Source organism: Dromiciops gliroides, chromosome 1 (assembly GCF_019393635.1).
Source record: "Dromiciops gliroides isolate mDroGli1 chromosome 1, mDroGli1.pri, whole genome shotgun sequence".
Taxonomy (NCBI): domain Eukaryota; kingdom Metazoa; phylum Chordata; class Mammalia; order Microbiotheria; family Microbiotheriidae; genus Dromiciops; species Dromiciops gliroides.
Genome location: NC_057861.1, coordinates 33,961,444 through 33,989,387, shown reverse-complemented (window position 1 = coordinate 33,989,387; position 27,944 = coordinate 33,961,444). Strand labels below are relative to the sequence as shown.

Sequence of the window (27,944 nt, the reverse complement as noted above, 5' to 3'; positions counted from 1 at the left end):
CTCATGACCCCTTTTTGCCCCCCTTGCCCCCGGGTATGGCGGTATGTAAGATAGGCATGCACAGCCTCTTACTGGGGCCACATTTTTGTGACCCACGGTTTAAGAAGCTTTTGTCTAGAGGACTCATTCGAATGCTCCTCAAGTAATTTACTCTCCAGCATCTGCGCTTGCGCCCGGACCAGGATATCCTCACTGTCTGGACCTTGGCTCTCTCACTGAGGGAGCCACTGTGTTCCCCAGTGGAGACCTTGAAGGGATGCACAGGCCTTCCGCCCCCCCTCATTTTAGGGGTGAGGAAGCTGAGGCCCAGAGAGCCCCCAGTCAGAGGCGAGACCTCCTGCCCCAAGGCCTGGCTCTGTGTGCTGACTCCAGGGAGTAGATGTGTAGCTTGTCCCTCCCTCCGCTGCCTCTGTGCCGGGTATCAGGGACTGCAAGATGAGTCAGGTAATCAGCAGGGGCCTATTAGGTGCCAGGGATTGTGTGAGGAGCTAGGAGGGCAAAGACAGAAGGTAACCAATTAACAGTAATTTCCAGCTTGAGCTGCTGTCTTTTCTCTACATGACTTCTTTGTTCAGATAGGGCCTCACGCCCTAGACCCAGTAACAAAAGGGTGGGGGGAGTGTCACCATTCAAAGAGCCTACTGTGTGCCTGACCTACCATGCTGGAAAGACAGATGAACAGGCCTGGTTACATGCCTCCTTTCTCAGAGCTTTGGCGGCATCTGTCCCTGTGCTGCTTCTCACGACAGGCCTGGGTAGGGGGGAGTAGAAGCCACGTCCTGTTATCCCATTTTGCAGATTGAGGAAAGGAAACTGGAGGTGAAGGGGCCTATGCAGTCCCTTAGTATCTCCTGACAGCCAGCCCAGGAGGGTGGGGCTCTGGTGTACCCTGAGTCTGCATGTAATGGGTAGGAACCAGACCCTTGAGCAGTAGGAGTGTGTGCATGTGCATGTGTGCGCGCGTGTGTCTGTGTGTATGGGCACATGTGTGAGTGAGGGTGTGCGTGTGCCCAGCACACTTCACATGTCTGTACTCGGGCTCACACTCTGGTCCTCCGGGCTCTGCCGCCTGCCCTGTGTGATACTGAACACTTTACTCCTCTCTCTGGTCCCTCCCTGCTACTTTCTTGTGTGAGTTGGGCCTCAGTTTACTCATCTGTAAGATGGAGGAGGGGTTGGGCCGGATGGGCCCTGAGCTCCCTTTTCCCTCTAGATCTGGGATCCCGTGCCTCTGTCTTGTATGACCGTGGGCGGGGCCTCATTTTCCTCATCTGTCAAGTCTCTGATCCCTGGGTTTGGGGTGTCTCTTCCCAGCCATCCAGTGGCCTGCTCATGGGGCCCCAGGGAGGGAAAGAGGAAGTGCCCGTTGGAGGCAGTTTCCAAATTTAGAAGTGGTTTTGCATATGAGCCCACTGCCAGGGTGTGTGAGGGGCACTTGGGTTGTTTCCTTAGCTCTGGTTGCTGTTCCCACAGCCCGTCACCCCAGTGACCCTCCCCTCAGTCTCCGGGCCCTCTGTGCCACCCCCAGCCGCAGTAGGCGAGGGGCCTGGGGATGCGGTCACCTCCTGGTGCCTGCTTCTGGCAGGTGTTTGGGAAGAACTGCTCAGGGTTCTGTGGGTTCTGTGCTTGGGGAACCCCCGCCTGAGGCTCCGTTCTGTGGGAACGGAAGTAGGCTCCGCTATTGATTAGCTCTGGGGCTTTCCTGCTTTTCTGCTTTCCCCAGGACCAGGGCTCTTCAGCGGGTCAGCATCATGGGATGGGGGAGGGCTCCCAGAAGGCAGACTCGTGAGCCAGGAGCCTGGCATGGCTCCCTTGGGAGGGGAGCTGCGGGGGGATGGGCGGGGGTCCGGGGAGTCCTTCCCTGGAGGAAAGGCCAGAGTTTCATGGCGGTGATGGCTGTGGGGGTGAGGGAGCTCTCTGGGGGTGTCTCTCTTCTCCCCCCGCCTTCTCCCCAAGGTACTTGTGTCCCTAAGCTGCTGGCTCAGATCCATTAAGGTCTAGAGTGAGAATTCTGACCTCAGGCTTCTTACTCTGCCTTGTTCCTTTTGGGAGCATCCATGGTCTTGCTTCTTCCTCAGGAGTCTGGTGTGCTGGGCCTGGTGGAAGGTGCCTGCCTGGCTCAGAGGGCCGCCCCCTGCTCTGGCCTCGTGGTGAGAGGACCAGGGGTCCCTTCCAGCTCTTAGTGCAAGCTCCTAGATGCCATCCCAGCCTCTCACCCACAAAGTGAGGGGTCGGGCAAGTCCTGCCATCTCTACCCCAGGTGTTCATGTAGACTGGTTGTGTCCCACCTGGGGCTGAGCATGCCCCCCTCGTATTGGTCTGGTCGGCCACTGTTGGACACGGTGCCTTGACCCCAACACAGTGATGTCATGTTGGTCCTCTTACAGCATGAAGGATGACAACTCACCAACAACATCCCTGGGCCTCAGTTTCTCCATCTGAAAAGTGAGGGGGTTGGACTAGCTCAAAACCTATGAGCTGTGAATAGTCAACTCGTCAGACAGCTGGCACTTTATAAAGTTCCTACTATATGCCAGGCACTGTGCTTAATGATAGACTGAGGAATGAGAGGAGGAACTGACTGACTTGCCTATGAACACTTAGAGTGTGACCGTAGGCAAGTCACTCCCCTTTTCTGGGCCTCAGTTTCCTCATCTCTCCTTCCCTCTCTCCCTCCTGTCATCTCTCCCTTTCTCCTCCCCTCTTCTCTTTGCAGGAGATGGGTGGTTACAGCTTTTTACTTATTTTGCCTCTTGGTTAAATTGTTGACTACTTTTGTTGAGCTGCTGTTTTCTCTTCTTTTTTTTTTAAAAGGGATTAATTAATATTTATTAAGTGCCTACTGTGCACCAGGCTGGGTGGTAGATGCTGAGTGACATAATAGGAGAGGGATTTATTCAGAAACGACGTGAAAAGAAAATTCTTCAATAAATATTTTAAAAGACTTTACAAGGGGCAGCTAGGTGGCGCAGTGGGAAAAGCGCACTGGCCCTGGATTCAGGAGGACCTGACCCTTATTAGCTATGTGACCCTGGGCAAGTCACTTAACTCTTATTTACAAAGGCTAGAACAAAAACAAACAAGCAAAAACAACCAGCACTGTGCAGTGTCTAGAGGACCCGAGTCAGGAAGGCTTGATACAGACTGGTGACCTCGGCTGGGCAGATGGCCTCAGCTCGGTGTCTGAGCCAGCCGCTGAGGGGCAGAGCCGGCGCTGACAGTCCTGGGAGGGGGCATCCTTCATCTGGAGTTCTGTAGGCCATGAAGTCACAGACCAGGAGTTTTAAAGGAGAGGCCACATGCATTCCTGGGTAGTGTTAGTAGCCTTCTGTGAGAGCCTACAGAGGGAAGTTCAGTCCAGTCTGGGGGTGTTAGAGCCGGAAGGCTCCTGAGACCCTTTGAGGAAGGGAGGCCTGAACTCACAAATGATCCAGTGGCCAAGCTGGGATATGAACCCAGGTCCTCAGCCCCCAGACCAAATACCCTTTTCCCACCACCCCTCCCCCCTGCTCTAGGTGCATTCTGGGATTTGTACAGTTTTTTTGGGGGGACATGGCATTGAAATTAATTTGAGCTGCTATAGTCTCTGTGTTCTAGTTCAGGGTCAGCCACATGAAATGCCTTCCCTGTTCTTGTTTTTGCCAAAATCCAGTGCCCCTTCACCTGCTAACAGCCCAGGGTCTCTCCCTGAGTGTCCCATCAGACATTCAGCCTGGGGCTATGGAGCGGGACTGGCCTAGGAGTCACCTTGGTTCACAGCCTGGCCCTGGTGGTGGACCCTGGGTAAATGACTTCCCTGGGCCTCAGTTTCCTCATTTGTAAAAGGAGGGAGTAGGATGAATAACCTGGAATCAGTCTCAGCCCCAGCGTTCTCTGATCTCTCAAGTCTCTTTCCACTTCGAAATGAAGTAATTCTGATTTCTGTTAGGATGCCCGTCATCGAATATTATATGGCTTTCGTCCTTTTCCAAGGGTCAGAAAGAGAAAATAAAGCGATCCCTACTCTTTTTCTTAGTCGAGGTGGGGGGAGGGGAGGAGGGGGGAGGGGTTTATTCTATTCCTTCCCAGTCCTCCCTTTCTAAAACTCACTGAAACTGGAGGCTGCATCAGTAAAAAGCCAGTGACCTTGTAAAGGAAAAGCCAAGAGCCGTAATTTGGCCCTGGCCACATGTTCCTCCTGAGGACCAGGGGTGTATATAAAAAAAAATAAAACATTTTTGTTTAAAGTTTTGAATTCCAAATTTTCTCCCTACTTCCTCCCTAAGGCATAAGCAATCAGGTATAGGTTATACATGTGTAATTATGTAAAACATTTTCGTGTATAAGACTTGAATAAAAGAAAAAAATTAAAGAAAGTGACAAATAAGCACACTTCAGTCTGTGTTCCATCCATATCAGTTCTGTCTTTGGAGGTGAATAGTATGCTTCATCATTAGTCCATTGGGATTATCTTGGATCACTGTATTGCTGAGAACAGTTAACACATTCACAGTTCTTCATCAAACAATATTGCTGTCTCTTTGCACAATGTTCTCTTAGTTCTTCTCACTTCACTATACATCAATTTATACAAGTCTTTCCAGGCTTTTCTGAATTCATCTTGCTTGTCATTTCTTATAGCACAACAATATTCCATCACCATCATGTACCACAGCTTGTTTAGCCATTCCCCAATTGATGGGCATTCCTTTGATTTCCAATTCTTAGCCACCATAAAAAGAATATAAATATTTTTGCACAAATGGGTCTTTTTCTCTTTTGGGGGGATGTCTTTGGGATATAAATATAGCAGTGGTATTGGTATCAAAGAGTATGCATAGTTTTATAGCCCTTTGGACATAGTTCCAAATTGCTCTCCAGAATTGTTGGATCAGTTCACAACTCCACCAGCAGTGGATTAGCATCCCAGTTTCCCCACATCCCCTCCAACATCCAACATTTTCATTTTTTGTCACATTAGCCAATCTGATGGGTGTGAGATGGTACCTCAGAATTGTTTGAAGTTGCATTTCTCTGATCAGTAGTGATTTAGAGCATTTTCTCATTTGATTGTAGATAGCTTTGATTTCTTTGTCTGGAAATAGTCTCCATTTCATTTGACCATTTATCAATTGGGAAATGACTTGTATTATAAATGTGACTCCAGTTCTCTATATTTGAGAAATAAGGCTTTTATCAGAGACACTTACAAAAATCCTTTCCCAGTTTTCTGCTTTCCTTAGAATTTTGGTTGCACTGATTTTGTTTGTGCAAAAGTTTTAAAATTTTATATAATCAAAATTATCTATTTTATGTTTTGTAATGCTCTTTATATCTTCTTTGGTCCTAAGTGCTTCCCCTGTCCATAAATCTGACAGATAAACTATTCCATGTTCTCTTAATTTGCTTATGGTATCACCCTTTATGTATAAATCATGTACCCATTTTGACCTTATTTTAGTATACACTGTGAGATGTTGGTCTATACTTAGTTTCTGCTATACTGTTTTCCAATTTTCCCAGCAGTTTTTGTCAAATAATGAGTTTTTATTTGGGTTTATCATATATTAAGATTACTAATGGTCAATTATTTATAGTCACTCCGTCCCTGGAGTGTTTGGGGCCCTGGTTGCCTCCTGGACACCTGACCACTGCCCCCACAGGTGGGCTCTTGGCGTAGGAGGCCAATCCAGGCATGTGATATGGCCAGGCCTGAGGAGCTGAGCTGGGCAGAGCAGCATTAGCCTGGGGGGACGGGGGTGGAGAGGCCTCCTTGCCTGAGCCAGACAAGTGGCTGTTTTATACTTTGTCTGGGAAAGAAGGCCAGGGCAGCTGAGGACCAGCAAGGGAACAGCTAATCCCCCTGGCTTTTCATAAGGTCAGCAAGCGGAAAAGGGTCCCCCCTGCCAGCTTCAGCCACTCCAGATGTGCCCTGACAGTCCGCCCCCAAGCCCTTCTGCTGTTCACTGCCAGAACCTTCTGGGTCCCAAGCTTCCTCAGAGGGATGGAAAGGGACAGACATTGATTGAGCAACTTCTATGTGCTAAGCATTTTACAGTTATCTCATTTGATTCTCACAGCTGCCTGGGAGGGGCTGTTGTGGTTATCCCAGTTTTCATGTTCAGTCGTGTCTGACTCTTTGGAGTGCTTTGCCATTTCCTTCTCCAGCTCATTTGACAGACGAGGAAACTGAGGCAAAAGGGGTTAAGTGACTTGCCCAGGGTCACACAGCTAGTCAGTGTCTGAGGCCAGATTTGAACTAGTGATCTTCCTGACCGTGGGTCCAGTGCTCTTTGCCTTGGGTGTTTGCTTTGGGATTTCATCTGTCCTGGTGGGATGAATGACTCTTTCTGCAATGCCGTGGAGATGGAGGGTGAGCATCACTCCTAGAGCGTGGCACCCACACGTGAATAGGCTAGAGATGCTTCGTACGCCCCTGAAAGGGCCTCGGTTTCTATTTTTGTAAAATCACAGGGTTTACCTGGGTAAACCATGGTCTCATCTCTGCCAGCTGCAAGCCACCGATGGATGGTGGATGCATCAGCCTGAGAGGGAGGGGCTTATTGGAAGTCTCTGGTCCAGTCCATACCTAAGCAGGAGTCAGTCCACTAGCCGGTCAACGAGCAGGCTTTTGTTAGGGGCTTCCTACATGCCAGGCGTGGTGCTAGAAGCTGGGACCCCAGAGAAAATGCGGAGCCCATCCCCGCCCTCAGAGACTTCTCCCTGCACCATGTGGATGCCGGCTGCCCTCTGCTCAAATGCCTGCCTTCTGAGGGGGCGGCTAACTCACCAGCTCCCCCAGGGCAGCGCATGCTGCCCTCGGGCTGCTGGCAGAATGGAGCCGAGAAGCAATGCCAGAGAGGCCAGGTGAGTCTGAGGCTCAGGGTGAATCTTAGCCCTTGCCTGGAGCAGTCATGCCCGTGCCCCTCCAGCTTTCAGCCTCCTGCTCTGTGACACGAAGGTCTCAGGAAGGTCTCTGTGTCCAGAGAAAGCACCTGCCGTGTTTCAGACACTCCCCTGTGTGTCCCCTTGGGAATCAATGCCCAGTGCAAGGTAGAGCTCCTTAACCCCTCCTCCCCTACCTCTGTCCCTGCGGTGATGAGCGAGGCTGTGAGAGGCAGGGCCAGAGAATGGGGGCAGGGACTCTGGTCCCTATGTGATCCCTGCAAGCTCTCCTTCCCAGGAGGAGAGGCGGCCCCAGGTATCAGGAGCCTGCAGGGCTGGCCCGGACCACATGGGGCTGTCCTGGATCACACAGGGGCAGCTGCTTTCCCCGTCAGGTCTCGGGCTGGTGGGCTTCTGGGCATGGGGGAGGGAGCACAGTGTTGCTGCTGGCCGGGATGGAGGCCCCAGCTGCAAGGCAAGGAGTGGGGCCTGAAACAATGAGCACCTTATCCCAGGGCTTGGAGCCGGGCCACACGGGAGAGAGATCTGGGTGACGCTCTTCCTTGGCTGCTGCTGGCATCAGCCGCCTGCCCCCTGCTCTTTGTTGGGCCTCGACTTGCTCAGAGCTGCCTATGCGGGCATCACCCTTGACCATCATTCTGCTTCTGAAGCCCTTCCCTTGGGTGTCTTGGGTGCCCCTCCGACACCTGGGCTGGGGGCTCGGGGGTCTGCGTCCCTGGTGCCACGACCACATTCATAATATTCATGATGACAACAAGAACCAGCACTTAGAGAGCGCTTCAGGGCTGCCCAGCACTGGACCCTCATAGCACCCTGGTAGGAGGGCACTGCTGTGCCCCAAGGACGAGTGGGGCCCAGGGATGGAGTGACCTGCCTGGGTCACACAGCCAGGGAATGCCTCAGGCAGCTTTCCCCTGCCCCCTCCCAGGCCTGCCCCCTCCCAGGCCTGCCCCCGGGAGGGCACATGTTTCCTCCCCCCCCACCCCCAGGCCATCTCACCCAGCACCTCAGATCAGGAAGGCAAGGCCTTGGGGGGAAGCGCCTCGCTGAGGGCGTCTGTGTCAGGGTGTCTAAGACCGTGTGCTTCTTCTCATCCCTCCTTCCGGGGTCGATGGCTGTGACGGCCCAGCTTCAGCCAGGGTAGAGCCCATTCCCCTTCTTTCCTTCCCTTTCCCTCATGCTGTACTGGGGGCCTGACTTTGGGAGGGTTCGTGCTCTCTGACTTCTTGGAGCCTCCGTTTCCTCATCTATAGAACAGGGGTAACCAGTAGCTGGTGCCCTGGACCCGGAGCCAGGGAGACTCCGGGAGACCTGAGCCCAGATGTGGTCTCAGATGCTTCCACATTGTAAGACCCTGGCTGGGTCGGTCGCTTCGCCTCTGTTTGCCTCCATTTGCCTCCGTTCTCCCTTCTGTGAAATGGGGGCAATAGCACCCACCTCCCAGGCGTCTTGTGAGATCAAACAAGAACAATGTGTGTAAGAAGTAACAGTCAGGGGCAGCTGGATGGCGCAGTGGATAGAGCACCGGCCCTAGAGTCAGGAGTACCGGAGTTCAAATCCGGCCTCAGACACTTAACACTTACTAGCTGTGTGACCCTGGGCAAGTCACTTAACCCCAATTGCCTCACTAAAAAAAAAAAAAAAAAAAAAAAAAAAAGAAGTAACAGTCATCATCGTTGTTACCCCCCCCCCCCCACAAAGCCAAGGTGTCAGACACGCAGCCGTGGGCCCTTCCTAAGCATGGCACCAACAAGAGGAAAATGCAATTGGGAAATATTTGACAAAATAAATGAAAATAAACCAGTGTGGATAATGTTAATGGAAGCTTCTCTGAGTCAGTCTCTGGGCCCCCAAGGTTCCTTACTGGTGGGTGGGGGGTGGTTGTATATCTCCCTCTTCTGCTTGAGCCTGATGCCACTGAACTTGAGGATCTGAGTGTGAATTTTGGCTCTGGGACCGAGCCAGCAGGAAGGATGATCCTCCTTGGGGACTCCACAGGTGTCGTGTTCCTCTTGGTCAGCCCAGCGCTAGCCTGTGGGGAATGCTTCATCGCTGTTTCTAGGTTCATCCTTGTGTGGCCTAGGGCCTCTTCTCTGACACCAGGGCTTTAACCGGATGACCGCCAAGAATCCCTTTAGCTGCTGATCTCGGTTCTTCGGCCCTCCCCTAAGGACCAAGACCACATGTGTGTAATGTAGCTTTGCAAACCGGAATGAATTACAGCAGCCTATAATGCTGGGTGTTAGGAAGTCAGCAGTACTAGCATTGGTTCCTTATGGTGACCCTGGGAAGGGGGAGCTATTATTATACCCATTTTGTAGAGAACACTGAGGCCAACAGGGAAGAGTCCATCCCAGGGTCACAGCTGAATTGAGCCGGGAGCTTCCTGACTCCAGGTGGGCACCGTGTACTGTGGCACCCCCGGCTCCCACGGTGGGTACTTGGGTTATGGCCGGGACCTTGGCCGTGACCCTGCTGGCCTCTTGTTTCGGGCCACTAGACCCGCTCTCTTTCCTGTTGTGTCTGGGGCCTGGCAAGGGGGGGGGGGGCTCAGGAAGCAGCCATGAATCACTCATGGGGAAAGACTTCCCAGAAACACACATAAAGTTCTGAGAGAGTTTTATGGATGTGATTGTAAAAGCTGCATTGATTTCCAGCTTCTTTGGTGGGATGGTGGGGGGAGAGGGAGGTGGGGAGGAGCCTGCTGCCTTAGCATTGGCTAAATGGAAACTGGAGAAGCCAGCAGCACAGGGCATGCTTAGGAGAGGCAACCGGCTGGTTTGGCTGGCCATCTTCTCATCCTGACTGTGCCACGGGTGGGCTTCAGATGGCCTGTCGCCTCTCCTGGCTCAGTTGTAGAAGAGAGATCTATCCTGAAGGGGCCTGCAGGGGAATGTTTAACACCAGGCTCTTGGTGGGGAGGTGTGGTAAGGAAAAGTACCCATGATAGACTTTTAAGTTTAATCTGTACCATTAGTATTTTCTTAACCACTTTCTTAAGTCTAGACAATCAACAAAACAAGAAATAAGCTGATTTGTTGAGTTTCTTGTTTTCCTGGGTATAAATGTCCACCCTGAAAATGTAATCACTGGCTCCCAGAGCTGGTAAGAGCTGGCTCCAGCACTGCCCTGGCACCGCCTTAACTGGCCGAGCTAAAGACCATCATGCTCAGTGAGTACTTTGAAGAGTCTGCTGTCTGCAGAATCTCTCTCTGCTTGGTCCTGGGTATACCAGCATTGTAGCAGAATAAATAGTCCCTGCCTGTCCTCGGGGAGCTTATTACCCTCTCCTGGGACTGGGACAGGAGTGAGAACATACCAAAGATGGTCATTTAAAGAGAGGGCAAGAGCCCCGGATCTCTGGGTGGAGGCAGGAAAGTTCTCATGGGGGAAGCCTTTGAAGGAGGCAAAGGAGTCTGTCTGCCAAGTGGGTCCTGGAATTTGGAGCTCTGAGGGAAGAGAGGCCACCTAGTCCATCCCTGCTCTGCCTCTGGCAATCACCTGTGTGACCCTGGGAAAGAGACTTAAGTTCTGTGGGCCTCAGTTTCCTTTTTCTGTAAATAGGTGGGACCTCCAAGGTCCCCCTTCTAGTCTAAATCTGTGATCTCATGATAAATGGGGGAGGGCTGTGAAAGGAGACCCAGCATTATTAAGCTCCTTACTCATGATTATGAAGCTCCTACTATGCGCCAGAAACACAAGGATCATTTGGCCCTCACAACTCTGGGAGGTAGGGGCTATTAGGAAGCCCATTTTACAGCCAAGGACACTGAGGCAGATGTAAGTGATTTGCCCAGGGTCATACAACTTGTAAATGTTTGAGACTGGATTTAAACTCGGGTCTTCCTGACACCAGGCCTGGCGTGCTCTCTAGTGCCCCACCTAGCTTTTGCAGGCAGGGAAACTGAAGCCCACAAAGGTGCAGTGATTCCTTGGCACCCAGTCCATCACCTAGCACAGTACTTTGCACCCAGTGGCAGAGCCAGACTTTGGCTCCTGCCACTGAAGACCACGTTTTCCTCACCGGGCCACACTGCCCTTCTGCTGTGCACCAGGGTAACAGGGTCTGCCCACCTGCCTGGCTGCTGGCACCACTCCCTGCAGTCTCAGCTCTCAGGACGCTCTTTTTTTTTTTTTTTTTTTTTGGTGGGGCTTTGGGGGTTAAGTGACTTGCCCAGGGTCACACAGCTAGTAAGTGTCAAGTGTCTGAGGCAGGGCTCTATCCACTGCGCCACCTAGCTGCTCCTCTTGGGACACTCTTTCCCTAGTGGCCCCAGTTTCTCAAGGACAACCATTTTGTCAGGAGGAGGCCTGGTTTCACCATCTTTGTCCCATGGGAAGAGAATTTGGCTTCTTGTGTTATTGTTTTCCTTATTCCCTGTTTTTCTTTTCCTTAGAGAGAGAGAGAGAGAGACGGAGAGATGGATAATTTTCTTTTTGGCAGAGGGGGAGGTGTTTCTAATTTCTTTAAACAGTGTGTGTGTGTGTGTGTGTGTGTGTGTGTGTGTGTGTGTGTGTGTTTGGAGTGAAAGCGACAGAGGCAGAGATCTGAGAGGTGGCTCACTTCATAAATTGGACCTATTGTGTGCAAGGCACTTGCTTCCCTGGGCCTCTTAGCTCAGCTGTAAAATAAAAGTGAGGAGATCCCTTTAAAGGTCCCTTCTTCCTCTGGCTCTGTGGTCCTCTGTACCTCGCCCTTTGGGGATAAGGGTGAGGAGAACAGAGGACTTCATCACACGCCAGTGTCCCTTGTGTGCCTGGGAATGGCGAGGCCTTGCACGTTTCCTCTCTCCTTTGAGCCTCCCAGAAGCCCTGTGATGAGGGAGGAGGGGTGGGATTCTTGTTCCTGATTGACTGGAAGCCCCTTGAAGGCAAGCCTTGGTGCCAGCTCTAGGTGACTCGGCCTCTTGGGTCCCACTGCGGCCCCAAGCACCAAATGCCCCCGCCTCACGTGGTGGGTGTGAGAATCACTGGAGACATTACATATAACTTGGTCTGAGGTCATTAAAGCGGGGTGCGTGTGTGTGTGTGTGTGTGTGTGTGTGTGCGTGTGTGTGCGCGTGCGCTCAGGGGCCACTGGCTGCGACCTGCTCAGCCCTCGCCTGGGCTCGGCCCTGGGAGGGCTTAAGAAGTGCTTGTTGCACAGTTTTTATTCCTGTTTCCCAACATGGGTCTGCTTTCCCTGTGAATTGTTTAGTTTAGGAAGCTTTGGCTTCCCGGTGTCAGAGGCGGGATTTCAGCCAGGGTGAGGGAGGCCAGGGGCCAGGGAGCATGCTTAGTAGGTCTGCTTTGCCTCTGCCCCTGACCCGGAAGGTCTGGCTCCTCAGGGCAAGAAGGTGCTCCTGAAGCCGCCAGATTCAAACCCTCTATCCTGGATCGGGGAGCTGAGGCTCATGGGGAGGGGATACCCGCTGGGGTCTCATAACAGGGGCACCAGACATGGAGACAGCAGAGTCTGGGTTCACCCTCTCTCTGCCTCCATCTCCTCAGCTGTATGACGTGGGGTGGGGCTGCAGGACCACTGGGGTCCTCTCCAGCTTGTTCTCCTGCCTGAGGATAAGTGGTGGTGGAGCCAGGATCCGAACCCGGGTCCTTGAACCCCTTGCCTGAGGGTGAGCTGAGTGCCCTCTCCCTGCTCTGGGCCGCACACTGACCCTTGTTCTCCCTTCTCTCCTTCTCCTAGGACGTGGGGCTCCTGGAGTATCAACATCATCCCCGGGAGTATGCTCCCCACCTGTCCCCCGGATCGCTCGTCCAGCCCCAGCGCAGACGGCCATCCCTGCTTTCTGAGTTCCAGCCTGGGAATGAGAGGTGAGGAGGGGCTGGGGCTGGGGAGGGGGTTCTGGAGGGGGGCCCGGGGGTCACTGCTCTCCTGCCAGGCTGACCCCCCTCCTTCATGTGGGCAGCCTGGACCTCGAGCCCCTGCCCTGCAACTGAGAGCCTCCAAGAGCTGCCCAGGTCTTCCTGGGCCCCAGACCCTACCCGACGCTGGACCTGCTTCCTGCCATTTTATAGAGTAGGTGACTGAGGCCTGGAGGGGTTAGATGGCCTTCTCAGAGTCACATCAGTATCTGAGGTGGGATCTGCACCCAAGTCTTATCCTCTGCAGGCTCAGTTCAAGTCCAGCTTCAGACATTTACTAGCTGGGTGACCCTGGTCAAGTCCCCTAACGTCTGTCTGCTTGGAGGTAATAGCAGCAGCTGCCTTGAAGAACAGAGTGACACTTGTAAAAGTGCTTAACAGGAAAAAAAAAAAGAAAGAAAGAAAGAAAAGAAATTCAGCAGGGGCAGCTAGGTGGCACAGTGGATAAAGCACCGTCTCTGGATTCAGGAGGACCTGAGTTCAAATCCAGCCTCACACTTGACGCTTACTAGCTGTGTGACCCTGGACAAGTCACTTAACCCCAATTGCCTCACCAAAAAAAAAAAAAAAAAGAAAGAAAAGTGCTTAGCAGGATGCCCAGCACACAGTAGGTGCTTTATAGGTGCTTGTTCCCCTTCCCCTCTCTATCCCCTGCACTGTGCTGGGAAAGCCTCCTGAGGGTCAGGGGTCATGCTGGCCCCTCCACTGGCCTGGCAGTGACAGTGGTCCAGGTGATCTGCAGAAGGTGAACGAGAGCCGTAAATGCTGTGGTGGGGGCGGGTTGTTGGGAGAGGGCAGGTTCTGGGTACAGAGCAGGGCCTGAGGCCATAATGCCCCCGCCCCTCCTCTTTCCTGCTCTGCTGTCTTAGATGAGTCTTCCCTGAGCCGTCCAGGTGGCCCCAGGCAGGGCCTCCCTGACACTCATCACCTCTGTGCCCTCGGGTGCGTCATCTCGTCTCTCTGGGCTTTCCTCGGCCTGGGTTGGACTAGGCGGTTCTGAGTGTGGCGTGGGCGGGGACATCTTGGGACAGCCCCTTCTCCAGAGTTATTCCAGGCCTCCCTAAGTCCTCTGGGTCACTCATATAAAGTAGGCCTCTGGGACTTGGGCTTGTTCCTTTTAGTTGTGTCCTGGAAGGCCCCGTGACAGCCTATGGCTGGCCGCCTGCCCTCCCAGGCCTCCTCTCCTCCAGACATTCCTCCCGGCCCCTCCGGTTTGGTTGGGGGACTCTCACCTCCTGCCTTGAGCCCCCATGAAGTGCCCCCTCCCCCAGCCTTAGTCAGCAAGCTCCCCATTCCTGGGTGAATTGTTGACTCAGCCAAGGGCGGGGCGGGGGGGGGTGTGCTCACTTACTCACAAGCTGCTGTTTGTGGGGCTCATTTTCACAATAACTGTCATTTCCTTCTCCACATCTGGGGGTGGGTGGGTGTGTATTCTAGGAAGAGAAAATAGTAAGAGGGAAAGCACAAAGGCAGGAGGCCCGAGTCAGGCCTCTGAGGTATAGCCCAGTCTGGCTGGGGCCCCGGATGAGATAGGGCTGATTTTGCCAGATGCCTTTTATTCCTCCCTCTGTCTTATTGTTACCAGGGTTGGCTCTTTGGGAGTGACATGTGGTAAAGCCCAAAGAGATGAATAACATTTAAGAGGTCCTACAGGGGACCTTAGAAATGGCCCAGACTCCCTTGGGACAGAGGTTAGGTGGGCAGTGCTGCCAGTGTTGGGTCAGTAGAAACACCTACTACGTGCTAGGCCCTGAGGAGATAGACAGGAAAGAGACAGCCCCCGATCTCAGGAGAAGGACACGCTTTGTCCCATGATGCCCCAGCAAGCGTCCGAGAGAGGAGGGGGCATGGGGGGGCGGCGCCTTGCTGGGCTTCGGGCTTCTCACATAGCAACAGTTAAGTCTTACAGAGTCACCTAGCGATGACGGGAGGTGGGCTCCTCTGCTGCACACTGACCAGCTGCTGGCCTGACGCTGGCCCTAGGCGGGTGGGCAGGGGGCAGGTGAGGGGATTCCAGGCCACTCAGCACTTGCCCAGGAGCTTTGATGAGAGGGGGGGATGGTGAGGGCACCCTGGCATGGGGGCATTTGTCTGTCCATGACTCTGTGTGTCCATCTCTACCAGTGATGCTCTCTGCCCTCACAGCGGTGTTTCCGGTCCCTGCCAGTGCTGAATGTGCACATCCGTGTTATCTACTCATGGGTCCCTGGATGCCCAATCTAACGTGCTCTGTGGCCAGGGTGGGGGCGGAGTGAGTCTCTGTCTGGGAGCCTAGGAAGGGGGGGAGGGTGGAAAAGAACCTTGGCCCGGTGGAGGCTGGGAGGTTGGCTGGCTTCCCTCCCCTGGCACCAAGGAAGGTGGGAGGGTGGAGGAGGAAGGGAGGGCCCTTCCCAAGCTGTGAAAAGCTGGGTAAGACGCGAGCCCTGCAGCCTCCTTTTTCCCAAAACGAATGTGGGAAAATAACGAATGAAAGAACAGCTGGAGGCAGCTGGGTTCTGGCTTCCTGTGTCGGAGGAGATTTTTAAAAGCATGCTTTAGGTGGGGTTGTCCCCAGCCACTCTCCCCTCCTCCCGGCTCAGGCCAGCCAGAAGCCCTCCTTTGATCTGAGGCTGCCTGCAGCCTCCAGCAGAGACCTGCTCCCCCCTCCCTCCCTGCACCGGGGTGGTGGGGGCAGTCATGGAAAGAAGGCCGTGCTGGGACTCAGCCGCCCCAGCCCCAAGGTTGCCTTCCTTCCCCTGTGCCTCAGTTTACTCATATGTAGGCAGGGGAGGTCTCCTGGATCCCCTGGACCAGGACTCTCAGAAATAGTGGCCTGCTGGGGGAAGGCCAGGGGTGTCAGGGGATCCTGGAGCATCAGCAGCATCCAGGGTTCTCAAGGGAGCCTAGAAGGGAAAGTGCTCAGAGATCATCTCCCATGCACCCATTTCACAGATCAGGATTCAGGCGCTTGAGACCTTCCTCAGGAGTCCGGCTGAACCCCTCATTTGGCCGAGGAGGTCAGAGGCTCTTGGAGGTCATCTGGTTCAGCACTTACCATTTGACAGACAAGGAAACTGAGGGAAGGAGCCGGCCCCTTGACCCGTGTTCTCTGACTCATCTCCGTGCCTTTCCCACCAGACCGCATCTTCCCAAATAACTGGGCCCTGAGATCACCCAGGCCAGAGCCAGGTCATTTTCTTCCCTTTTAAAATATTTTATTGTTGCTCTTCAATTCATTTGTTTTTATGTTCTGGTTGTCCACCAGTGACTCCCTTTCCCAGTACCCAACACCCTCCTTTGTAGAACAAGGAACCGAGCCAAGGAATGCATCCTGGTGGCCGTGCCTGGAAGCCCACGGCTTATTCCACACCCTCCTCTGGTACTCTCGGCCAAGATGTAGGAGGCGTCGGGACCGCATTGATGCCTTTCTGGCTGTCAGACGTTCCCCTAGGCAGTGCAAGGCCTTGGGACCTGACTCAGAGGCCTAGTGTCTTTTGGGGTCGTTGGTTGGGTCCTCCTGGCTGGAGGGTGCATGGATGGGGAGATGCCCTTGGGCCTGGTGGCCCCTGGAAGTCCTACACGTGTGTCAGGAGGCTTTGGCCTCAGTGGTCCAGCTTGGGAGTTTCCATTAGAGCCCAAGGTTGAGGGGAGGAGAGCAGTCAGTCCATCAGTCAAGGCTCAGGTGTGCCAGGCACACAGCTTGGGTCTCTGTTCCTCCAGTAGGAGGCTCTTCCTATCTGGGGGTCACTGAAGGGGGCCTCTCCTGATCCCTCGCCTGCCTTTGCCCCCTGACCACTGAGGGTTGATGTGCTTTTCCTCCTTTTCTCTTTGCCTCTTCGTCTTGACCTTCCTTTGTGTCCGGTGCTTAGCACAGTGCCAGGCACGTGGGAAGCAGGCAGTGAAGACGATGGGAAACGAGGAGGTGCGGTGTGGACCCCCTCATGGGAGCGTTCGAGCAGATGGGATTTAGCATTCAGAACCCTGGGGAAGTCCCAGGGCTTTAGGGACAACCCCTCCTGTTACATAGAGACCTGCTGATGGGCCCAGGTCACCCAAGAGGTAAAGAGCCCAACCAGGCTTGTTGTCCAGTCATTTTTTAGTTGGGTCTGACTCTTCCTGACCCCATTGGGAGTTTTCTTAGCAGGGATACTAGAGTGGTCTGTCATTTCCTTCTCCAGCTCATTCTACAAATGAGGAAACTGAGGCAAACAGGGTGAAGGGACTTACCTGGGGTCACATACCTAGTAAGTGCCTGAGACTGAATTTGAACTTAGGTCTTCCTGACTCTAGGTTAGGTGCTCTATCCACTGGATAGGGAGATGTTATTTTGGAAAGGGGCCTTAACAAAAAAAGAGGGAAATTTCTTCAACTTTCCAAGGAATCAAAAAGTTGTTTTTAGAAAAAACTATTTGAATTTTCTTTCTTGGTTTTTTGTTTGTTTGCTTTTTCTGCAGGGCAATGAGGGTTAAGTTACTTGCCCAGGGTCACACAGCTAGCAGGTGTCAAGTGTCTGAGGCCAGATTTGAACTCAGGTCCTCCTGAATCCAGGGCCAGTGCTTTATCCACTGCGCCACCTAGCTGTCCCCCAAATTCTCTTTCTCTTAAATTCTTTTTTTTTTTTTTTTTTTTTGGTTTCTAGTTTTAGTGAGGGTTTCAACCAGACTGGTAATTTTATTCCTGTGGGTATCTCCTGGTGTGGAAGCTCCATGACTGCAGATTGGAGGAGGGGGCATGGGGGGGCGGCGCCTTGCTGGGCTTCGGGCTTCTCACATAGCAACAGTTAAGTCTTACAGAGTCACCTAGCGATGACGGGAGGTGGGCTCCTCTGCTGCACACTGACCAGCTGCTGGCCTGACGCTGGCCCTAGGCGGGTGGGCAGGGGGCAGGTGAGGGGATTCCAGGCCACTCAGCACTTGCCCAGGAGCTTTGATGAGAGGGTCACCTGGGACACTGACAGGCCAAGTGGCTCATGGCCAGAGTGGGTGGGTGGCGGGGCCCCTCTCACTGGAGGCTGGGTGGCCCTGTGTCAGGAGTGCTTCGGAGGCTCCCTCACCAGGCGTGGTTTGCACAGGGAGGGACCTTGGTGCCCAGCCCCTTCACTAGACAGAAGAGGAAGTGGAGTCTCAGGGAGGTTCATTAGACTGGCCCAAGGTCACTCGGGTAGCCAAGAGTCTGTTAAAGGTTTAATGGAGTCTGCCTTCTCCCATCTGTCGGCCCCTGCTGCTGCTGTGGCCCCTGCTGGCTCCTGTCACTCAAATCCATGTTCTCCCACTTTGCTTATGCTGTGCCGTCCCCTCAGGCAGTGTTCTTACACAAAAGGAATTTATTTCCTAGGAAAAGACTCCTATCTCACTAGTCCTCTCCCCTGCCAGGCCCTGCCTGGCATCTTGATTCTGGATTCCTCCTTTCCTGGAGAGAGAGAGAGGGAGGGAGGGAGGGAAGGAGGGAGAGGGAGAAAGAGAAAGGAGAGAAAGGGAGGGAAAGAATGAAAGGAGAGGAGCACCCCTCCTTGTTCTTCTGCTTTCATGCCCCCCAGATGGTCTGCAAAGGCATCGCCAGCCCTAACAGGCCCCTTCTGTCTGCTCTGGAGCCGACCTTGCTGCCCAGGGTCAGGGGAACCAGGACCCCTGGGAGTCCCAGGACCATGATTGGGCATCTTCCCTTTGGCTTAGCTTAATGTTTAGCCATTGCCTTGGATTCAAGGGGGGAGGGAACAGTTTTCATGACAGGCCCTTGGCCTGTGACCTACAGACTCTTTCTCCGCGAGGTGGGGTTCTGGGCACGACTCTGGCCTTGGTCTCTTCTGTCTTCTCTTTCTACACACTCTCTCATGGTTGAGTTCACCCCTCTGTGCCTCCCACCACCGATGACATTCAGATCTAAAGCCAGCCTCTTCCTCTCTCAGAGCCCCCATCCCACTGTCGCAGGGGCTTCCCAGCCATTTCATGGTAGTAAGTGCTGGGCTTGTGGCCAGCGGTCCTGGATTTGAATCCTGCCTCCACCTGTTGGATGTATGACCAGCAGCCACTCTCCACGCCTCAGTTTCTTTATTTATGAAATGGGGATATTACCTGTATTTAAATTTTAAATTTGGCGTCATCTTCATTCCTAAATATGTATCCAGCCCCCTAAAAAGCAGGGAGGGGGAAGGAAAACAAACCAACCCATCTACCAAGGGGAACTGGAAGTGTGGCGAGATTCTTCCTTCCAAGTCCCCACTGTCTGTAGGATCTGTGTATGATACTCTTCTCCAAACCCCTCATCTCCTAGAAAGAAGCCCACAGAAGTCAGCACCAAGAGCTAGGTTCTAGTCCTGTCTTTTCCCATCTCTGTGTGTCAGTGTCTATGTCTATTTCCCCTCTCTCTCTCTCTCTGTCATTGTCACTCACACTCACACACACACACACACACACACACACACACACACACACCCTGGGGCAGGTTGCTTTCAGTGTCCCAGGCAGCTTTGTCAGACACCGTAAGTGAGAGATTGAGATACTGAGCTGGCTGTGTGGAGGGACTTCTAATACCAGAAGTTCTCGCACACAAATGACATCTCCAGTCTGGGGACCAGCGCACCCCCAAGGTGGGGTATGAGAGGCACAGCCGGAGAAGCCCTGTAGTTTCCTGTCGTGGAGGGTGGTGAGGCTGCAGGGAGATCATCTCATGAAGACACAATAAGATCTCAGAGCTGATGGGTTTGAGGAGGGGCAGTGCTGGCGGTGTGTGGACCTGGGATTGTACTTATGTAGGGCACTTCTGCGGAGGAAAGTCTGCTGATTCCGATCAGTGTCTGTGCTAATTAAATTTTCTTTCCAATTAAAAAAATCCCTCCCCCCCCCAAGCCTTGGAAGGAGCGTGCCCAGGCTCGCTCAGACTGCTTTGCAGCTTCCAGGGCTGTCAAACCAAGGGCTGCAGCCATATAGATGAGAGGCAGGATTTGAACCTGGAGCCTGCTCACTCTTCTTCACAGCCGGTTGGCCCTACAGACTCTCCCTCTATCCACTCTTTTGATTGCTCCCTGCCATTGCATTGCTTTACCGTGGCCTCACGGGCTCTGTGTACTGTGACCCCCTGATCTCCCTGCCCTCTCCCGTCCAGCCCATCTGCTGCCCTGGAGAGAATGTCACCCCCGTGAGGCAAAGCCAGAGACAGAGGAGGCATCTCCGGCCCCCTCCCACACATGTTTCCCTGAGGACCTTTGCTCCCATCGTCCTCTCATGGAGAAGGTGTGTGTGTGTGTGTGTTGGGGCTCTGTCCTCTCCCCTTGGGTCTCCATTGCCAAGTCTCATTTGATCCCAAGTGCCCGGGGTTACAGTGGACCCCAAGCTAGGACTCCCAGTCTGGCCCAAACTTGAGTTTATAGATGAAACAGTTAAGACTCGGGGAGTTCATGTCTCCTGCCCCACTGGACGTCGGCGAGCCCCGATACCCTAACTCACAAGTGCTCGTTCAGCCTGAGAGAAATACAAATAGTTATTTACAGGCAGAAGGGACCTCAGAGGTCACTTAGTCCAAAACCTTCATTTGATAGATGAGGAAACTGAGGCCCAACAGTGGACAGTGACTTGTTGGCAGTAGCAGGCCAAAGACACGATCCAGGGCGATTGCCGTGAAGCCTTGGAACTCATGGGGCCTTATGTGGGGGCAAAGCCCCTGACACCAGTGCTGAGAGGGTGGCAGGAGCCCAGCGGGTGGTTTGGGTGACGCCAGAGCAGACCGATGGGCCTGTTTCCTGGACGCTGGGCGAGGGGGTGCAGGGGGACAAGTTCCTGTTTCCCAAAGCAGCTTTGATTCCTGACCTGGGAGGGAGGCTCACGGGGTGGCGGCTGGCCAGGTCACCATGGGAATGGCCCAACGGCCCGCACAGTACAGAAGCCTCAGTGGGGAGGGAGGCAGCGCCACAGCGCCCCCTCCCCACCCCCCATGGCCTGGTGCCTCGGCTGGGAATTTTCCTCCTTCTCTGTTACCTGAAGTGCCTGCCACGTTCTCCTTTGGGCCTGGGAATTGTACTGAATTTGGAGTTGTGGGACCGCCTAATCCAGCCCCCACCTCCCTGAGCCTTTGCTTGTGCATAGGATTCTGCCGGCTCTGGAAGGGCCTTTAGCTGGCCCTGGGTCCCCCACCCACCCATCCAGGTCAGCCTCATTTTACAGAAGAGGAAACTGAGGCCCAGGGGGAAGTGTCTTGCTTATGGTCACACAGCTAGGAAGAAGTTGAAGTGGGGGTTGAATTAAGGCCTTTTCACCCTAAATCCAGGGCTGTTTTGGAGACTCCCACAGTATCTCCCAGCTTGCATCAGGTGCATGCTGCCCCTCCCCCCATTCCTCAGGCCTGTTCTCAGAAGGCCTGAGCCCATAGTGAGCCAGGAAGCTGAGCCTGTGATGCTTTGAGAGGCAGCTGCAGGATGATGCTGGGGGAGGAAGGAGAGAAGGAGAGGAATTGCCTGGAGCTTGAGAGGGAGATTCCTAGAGTAACTAAGTCCTAGCAAAGACCCTGGTCCCAGGCCGAGCACCCCCTGCTCCTGGCAGAGGCACCCCCCCCCCCCGCCAGGCAGATGAGTGGGGAGTGGGGGGGCGAGGGTGGAGGAGGGCCCATGTCCTTTCAGCCCTCGGACCTCATTCTCTGGCCTCCTCTAGCCTGGGAAGAAACAAGGTCTTCCCACCCATGACTGTTGGGAGCTGGGAAGGAGCATCTGGTCTAGCTCCCCGCCCCAGAGGGGGAGTCATGGGAGGGGTGCGGGCACAGCTCTCCTGGCCTCCTCCCATCACTGCTGAGAACCCTCCAGGCTCTTCTGAAGGCTCTTCATAGGGGTTTTAAACTCCTACACCCACCCCATCCGCTCAGAGAGTTCTTTTATTTGTTGAATGGGGGCGGCAGGGGTACGAAAGGAATCCACTGGGTCTGCAGGAAACAATTTACCAGTGTTGGTCATGAGATTGATTCTCTCTTAGTAGATGTAAGGACGCATCTATATTAACAGATGCAAAGGGTGTAGAGGGTGTGTCTGTATTAGCAGATATAAGGCCTGGGAGGGAGGAGACATGTAAAACACATGTAAAACTCAGGAGCTAGGAGTGCATCTATATTAACATGTTTAAAGCTTGGGAGGTAGGGCTGCATCTATATTAGCAGGTGTAAAGCTTGGGAGATGGGAAGCATCTACATTAGCAGCCAAAGCTTGGGAGATAGGGGAGCTTCTACCTTGGCAGGTATAAAACATAGGAAATAGGGGTGCATCTATATTAGCAAATATAAAGCTTGGGGAGTAGGGGAGTCTTCCCTTCCTCCTTCCTCCCTCCTCCTTCCTTCCTTCCTTCCGTTCCTTCCTTCCCCCCTTCCCTCCCTTCCCCTCCCTCTCTGTATCTATAACCCAATGACCTCATTGGACATTCAGTGTACTAGGTGCCCTCCTCAATTTTACCCCATATATGAGAACTCTCCTGGAGCCCATGGGCTCCCCACCAGTTAGTGTCCAGCCCTCCCTCGCTTTCACACATTCCCAGGTGATGTCCTTTACTCCTGTTCTTTGGAGTGGGTGCTATGTCCTTACCTTGTGTATGGTGGTTATTTTTTATTATTTAGATCAATCAACCATTCATCAAATATTTATGAAGTGCCCACTATGTGTTAGGCTCCATGAAAAGCCTTGTGATTTGTCTTTCCCTCCCTCCCTCCTTCTTTCTTTTCTTTCCCTTCCTTCCCTCCTTCTTTCTTTTCTTTCCCTTCCTTCCCTCCTTCTTTCTTTTCTTTCCCTTCCTTCCCTCCTTCTTTCTTTTCTTTCCCTTCCTTCCCTCCTTCTTTCTTTTCTTTCCCTTCCTTCCTTCCTTCCTTCCTTCCTTCCTTCCTTCCTTCCTTCCTTCCTTCCTTCCTTCCTTCCTTCCTTCCTTCCTTCCTTCCTTCCTTCCTTCCTTCCTTCCTTCCTTCCTTCCTTCCTTCCTTCCTTCCTTCCTTCCTTCCTTCCTTCCTTCCTTCCCTCCCCTTCCCTCCCCTCCCCTCCCCTCCCCTCCCCTCCCCTCCCCTTCCCTCCCCTCCCCTCCCCTCCCCTTCCCTCCCCTTCCCTTCCCTTCCCTTCCATTCTTTCATTCACTCTTTCTTCAGTGACAGTTAAGTTAAGTGACTTGCCCAGGGTCACACAGCTAGTAAGTATCAAGTGTCTGAGGCTGGATTTGAACTCAGGTCTTCCTGAATCCAGGGCCGGTGCTTTATCCACTGCGCCACCTAGCTGCCCCAGTCAGTATTTCTTAAGCACCTACTGTATACCAGGCTCTCTAAGTTCTGCCCTCTAGAAGCTCCCAGTCTAATGAGGTTGAGGTGAGGAGGGATGGTCTTCCAGGCACAGAGATAAGAAATGGAGGACAGAGGAAAGGTCACTTTGATGGGGCTGGAGAGCTCGGGAATGGCCTGATATGAGGATTGAGAAGAGATCTAAAGGAGGAGGATTAAAAAGCCATTTTTATATACTGTGTGCCGCTATACCATGCTAAGCACTTTACAGATCTTCTCCCGTTTGATCTTCACAGCAACCCCAGGATGTGGGTGCTGTTATTGTCCCTGTTTTTCAGATGAGGAAACTGAGGCTTTGAGAGGTTTGGTGACTTGCCCAGGGTCACACAGCTACTTAGTATCTGAGGCTGTATTTGAACTCAGGGCTTCCTGACTCTAGACCCGGCTTTCTCATCCACTGCCGTACCCACCCAGCTGCCCCAAAGGCCAAACAAAGGAGGGAGATAAAGAGGGAGGGAGGGGTTGTGGTGGTGGTGGTGGGGGCACACAAAAGGAAATAGAGAAGACATATTGACTAATTTGGTGATGTGTCTTGGAGCCAGGAGACCTGAATTTGAATCCTGCCTTAGATCTGTGCTAGCTTTGCCATGCTAGGCAAGCCACTTCCCCTCTACCTGCCTCAGTTTCCTCCTCTGTAAAATGGGGATAATGATAGTACCTGCCTCCCAGGGTCTCCTTCAAGTGCTCTGTGAAGGCGAGCTGTTTTTAGAGCCCTCACTCTAAGAACTAGGTTGAGAAGTGGGTGCTCTTGGGTGAGTCACTTCCTTTCCTGGCTCAGTTCCCTGGTTTACAAAAGGAGGGAGCTGGCCTTGGTGAACAGTGGGTCAGGGGGACATATTTCTTGTCCTGGTAAAGCTTCTAAACAATTAGAATTGCCCTGAGGTAGGAGTGGGGGTGGGGGGTGTTCTGCAGCACTAACAGAGAAGGACAGAAGGTCACGGCACCTGGGAGGTTGTCCAGTTAGTCCAAGCCCCTCGTTTAACAGCTGAAGAAACTGAGGCTGAGACGTTGTCTGGGATTTGGCCAGGATCACATCCATAGGCCCTGGGGGCTTGGGATTTCACACCCAAATCTTCCTCTGCCCCCTGAGTTACAGGTGCTGGTTAGGACGGGGCCGCGGCCTTCTGATCACCGGCCTCCAGGGTGGATCAGAGGCGGGTTCTCTTTACTTTCATGTGGTCATTTGGGTGTCCTGGTGGCCTTGGACACCGTTTCCAAGAGCCTCTCGAGCCTGGTCAGTAAGAGGCAGTTTACAACATGTTTGGATTGATGGAGTTTATTTTTGCATTAACTCCATGTCACAATGTCCCCTCCCCTCCCGCTGCATCCCCACGAGCCGCCCCAGTGACAGAGGATAAACCCCAGACCCATACCAGTGCTGCAGGGTGAAGCAGTGCCGCAGCCCCAGTGCCCGCGTCTGCAGTGAGAGGGCAGGTGCGGGAGAAGCTCAAACCAATTGACCCACAGCGTCTTCTGTCTCTGCCTCAGGTCCCAGGAGTTACACCTGCGGCCAGAGTCCCATTCTTACCTGCCTGACCTGAGCAAATCTGAAATCGAATTTATTGAGACGAAGAGGCCTCGGCTGGAGCTGCTACAGGAGCCGCTCCTTCGGCCCTCGCCCATGCTGGCCCAGCACGGGGGGACAGAAGACCTCTCCAAGGTAAGGGGAAGACCCCCCCACCTCAGCCCCACGCGTCCTTATTCTGTGCCGTTGCCTCCCTGATGGGAGTCTCTGCCTGGGATTGTAGGCAGACGTCTGCTTCTCAGACCTTCACTTCTGTAAGAGCCTGTTGGCTCCCCCGTTGTCATCTGCCCATCCACTCATCTGACTTCCCGCCCTTCCACTGTCCATTTGTCCATTCAGGAGTCTGTCTGTCTTTTGGTCCGTTTGTCATCCTACTGTCCATCCATCAGCTTTTCATCCTTCCATTCATCTTCCTCTTCCTGTTCATCCATTCATTTGTCCATCCACCCATCTATCCATCTGTCCTTCTGTCCATCCATCCATCCAAATGTCCATCTTTCCCTTAAAAAAGAATTTATTTAGCACCTACTGTGTGGTATACATAAGCATCTTAAGTACAAGGGACTTTTCCATTTTCTCTTTCTGTCCCTAGTACCTAATATGATGCGGGGCACATAGTTGGCACTCACTAAATTCTTTTGGTATTGAATTCAGGGCAGGGGGAAGGCAAACCCAGACTTTGCCTGGGAGGAATTAGGTGGGAAGATAAGATTTTTTAAAAAATACACACATGTACGTGTGTGTGTGTGTGTGTGTGTGTGTGTGTATGTGTGAGAGAGAGAGGGAGGGAGGCAGGAGAGAGCAAGTTTCTAGGCAGAAAGAAAACCAATCACACTCCTTTCTGACAGTCTCATCCGTGGCTCAGGGGCAGAGCGTCGATGGTAATTATAAGTGACATTTATATGGCGCTTTAAGCCGAGCAGATCAATCAGTCAGTCAGCATGTGCTGATGAAGGGCCTCCCGTGTGCCAGGCAGCGTGCTAAGAGGGGAAGGGGAAGACACAGGGAATTTGACAGTCCTCACGTTTCATGGGTGGACACGCGCATGCCCCCCACTCCACTTGGCCACATGTGTGCGAATGTATGGATGTGTGTGTGTGTGTGTGTGTGTGTGTTTAGTCCAGGGGGTGTAGGCCCTGCGCCTATGTTATGCACTGCTAGTGCATTCAGCAGAGTGAATGGGCACTTAGTGACTGGGCAAGTCGACTTACTGTGTCCCGGGCCTCAGTGTCCACAACTATAAGATGGGCACAGTAAGAGCTCATGCGGCCCAGGGTGGTTGTGATGATGTTTGGAAAGCGCTTTGCTAGCTGTTACTGTTTGTTGCTGTTACCATTCCTTTGAGTTAGCATGTGTGTGGAGCAAACCTGGGGCAGCTAGGGAAGGGAGGGCCCTGGTGTGCTCATGGTGGGAGGGTATTTGAGCCCCATTTCGGGGGAGGGGGATTTCACCCGCATCTTCTCATTTGGTCCTACAACCCTGAGGACCAGGGACTGTTGGCCCCATCTTCCATTTCCCTGCAGATGCGTCTTACCTTTGCTGTGCCCAGCTGCCTCTCACAGTACCAGGCAGTGGGAAGGATGGGGCCCCTTGGAGTGAGAGGCCTCTCTGGGTGGGTCCATTACGGCCCCTCCCCCTTTGCTTGTCCATCTTGCAGTGTGTATCACCCTCCCCACCTCCACCCTCGGCCCCTCGATCAGGGAGAGCTTCGGGATGCGTTGGTACCACCTCTTTCCTAATTGATGCTGGCCTTGGCTGAAAGAGTGGATGTTCTGGGCCGCCTCCCACTCTGGTCATTAGCCACATCAGTGCTGCTCCTTGGAGAGCCGGGGAGCTTGCCTGGTGGCTCTCGCCGTCCCCGCTAATTACGTTTCCCTGCGGTGTGACTCTAAGCTGCCAGGCGCTGCCTGCTTTCTCTTCCCCCAGCCCCAACTCAGGCCCCCAGCCCCTGGTAGGGAGGAGGAGAGCCCAGGGGAGCAGTGATTCAGAGCTGGCCCCTGGCAGCATTGGACAGGGGATGTGCCCTCCGTGAAGGGTCCTGTGCTTGGCCGAGGGACAGAGAGACAGCGTGTGGTGGTGTGGCGGGAAGGGAGGCTGCTTGGCCATTGGGATGAGTTGGGTGTGGAGATGGGAGACTCGAGTTCTAATCCTAGTTCTGTCCTGAAGCAGCCTTGCTGGCCCAGATAGCCCCCATCCTCAGCTTCCTCCTCTGGGAAATGAGGGGACTTGTGTCCCGCCTTCAGTCCCCTCCAGCTTCAGCTCTGTGATCCGTGACATGGGCTAAGAGGGGATGGGGAGAGCTGGGGAGAGCTCGGCTCTAGCTGGGGCTCAGGTGGGGCACTGCCCGGGGTCTTGGTGTGGCAGGGCACACCAAGGGCTCTCTCTGAGCATTTGCAAATCCTTCCCTTCTGGAGCTCGCTTTGAGCCCATCGTCCTTGGCAGATGACGGGGATTCCTGCTTTGTCTCTGTTCTCCCCACCTTGAGGACCCCGGTGCCTTTCTGGGATGGGGGTGCCCCCTTCCTTGGTGAGATGAGGAGACTGTCAGGCTGGATACTGCACCCCGGGAACAGCTCTGACCTTGATTCCCAAGGAGTGGGGCCCTGGCTGGGCAAGGAGCCAGCCCCAGGAGGGCTGTTGACTGCAGCTGGCTGAGGCTGAATGGGTGACATTAGCCAGCCGGGCCCACCCGCTACCTTGCCAGGCCTTGATCTGACAGTCAAATGAGGGCTTGGCTCCCCCAACCTGGGTCCATGCCAGGGCCTTGCTGAGGCAGCAGGGAGGGGGTAGCATCGGGGTTGTTGTCCTGAGGGTTGGTGCAGGTGCCCAAGGTCAGCAGGATCCTGGAAGCTGCTGGTAGCAGTAATGGTGTGCCTGCTGCACCGGGCCAGGATGTGCTCCCAGCTACGGCAGAGGTGTTAGGGCTTCGGGGCTTGCTCTTTGTCCTCTGACCCTGTTACTCCTCTCCCCAGTCCAATGCCCTCCAAGTGCAGGCCCTGAGTTAGGCACAAAGGGAGAGTGAGGAAGAGAGAGCGTTGCATGGTCCAAAATCACGCCCTCCCGGCTTGTCCCTTTCTTTGAGGCACTTTGGGAGAATTGAGTGTAAGATCGCTGAGGGCAGGCCCTGTGTCATTTTTCTCCCCTCCTGGCATCTAGTCTAGAATCTTTTCGTTTGTGGATGGTGTTGCCACAGTGCCAAGTGAGAAATCTCTGCAGTTTTAGCTGGGACGTTCCTTGGGCAGCAGCCCGCCACCTGGCCCACTTGTTGGGTTTGCTGTGACTTGTCTAGACTGTACCCTCCTTGAGGGCAGGGAGGGTTTGGGTTTTTTGGTCCTTATATCCTCAGCACCTGACACAGGTCACTGCGCATTGTTTCTGGACCTTTCACAAAGCTTGTTGGATTGGAT

General features: G+C 53.7%; 1 protein-coding gene across 1 annotated transcript in view; it reads left to right on the top strand.

Annotated features, from left to right (window-relative positions):
* Positions 1-27,944, top strand: part of NCOR2 (nuclear receptor corepressor 2) — a 267,801-nt gene that overhangs the window by 33,986 nt on the left and 205,871 nt on the right. Inside the window, 2 exon segments of the mRNA XM_043990128.1 lie at positions 12,569-12,696; positions 24,502-24,673. Of these exon segments, the coding sequence (XP_043846063.1) occupies positions 12,569-12,696; positions 24,502-24,673 (300 nt within the window).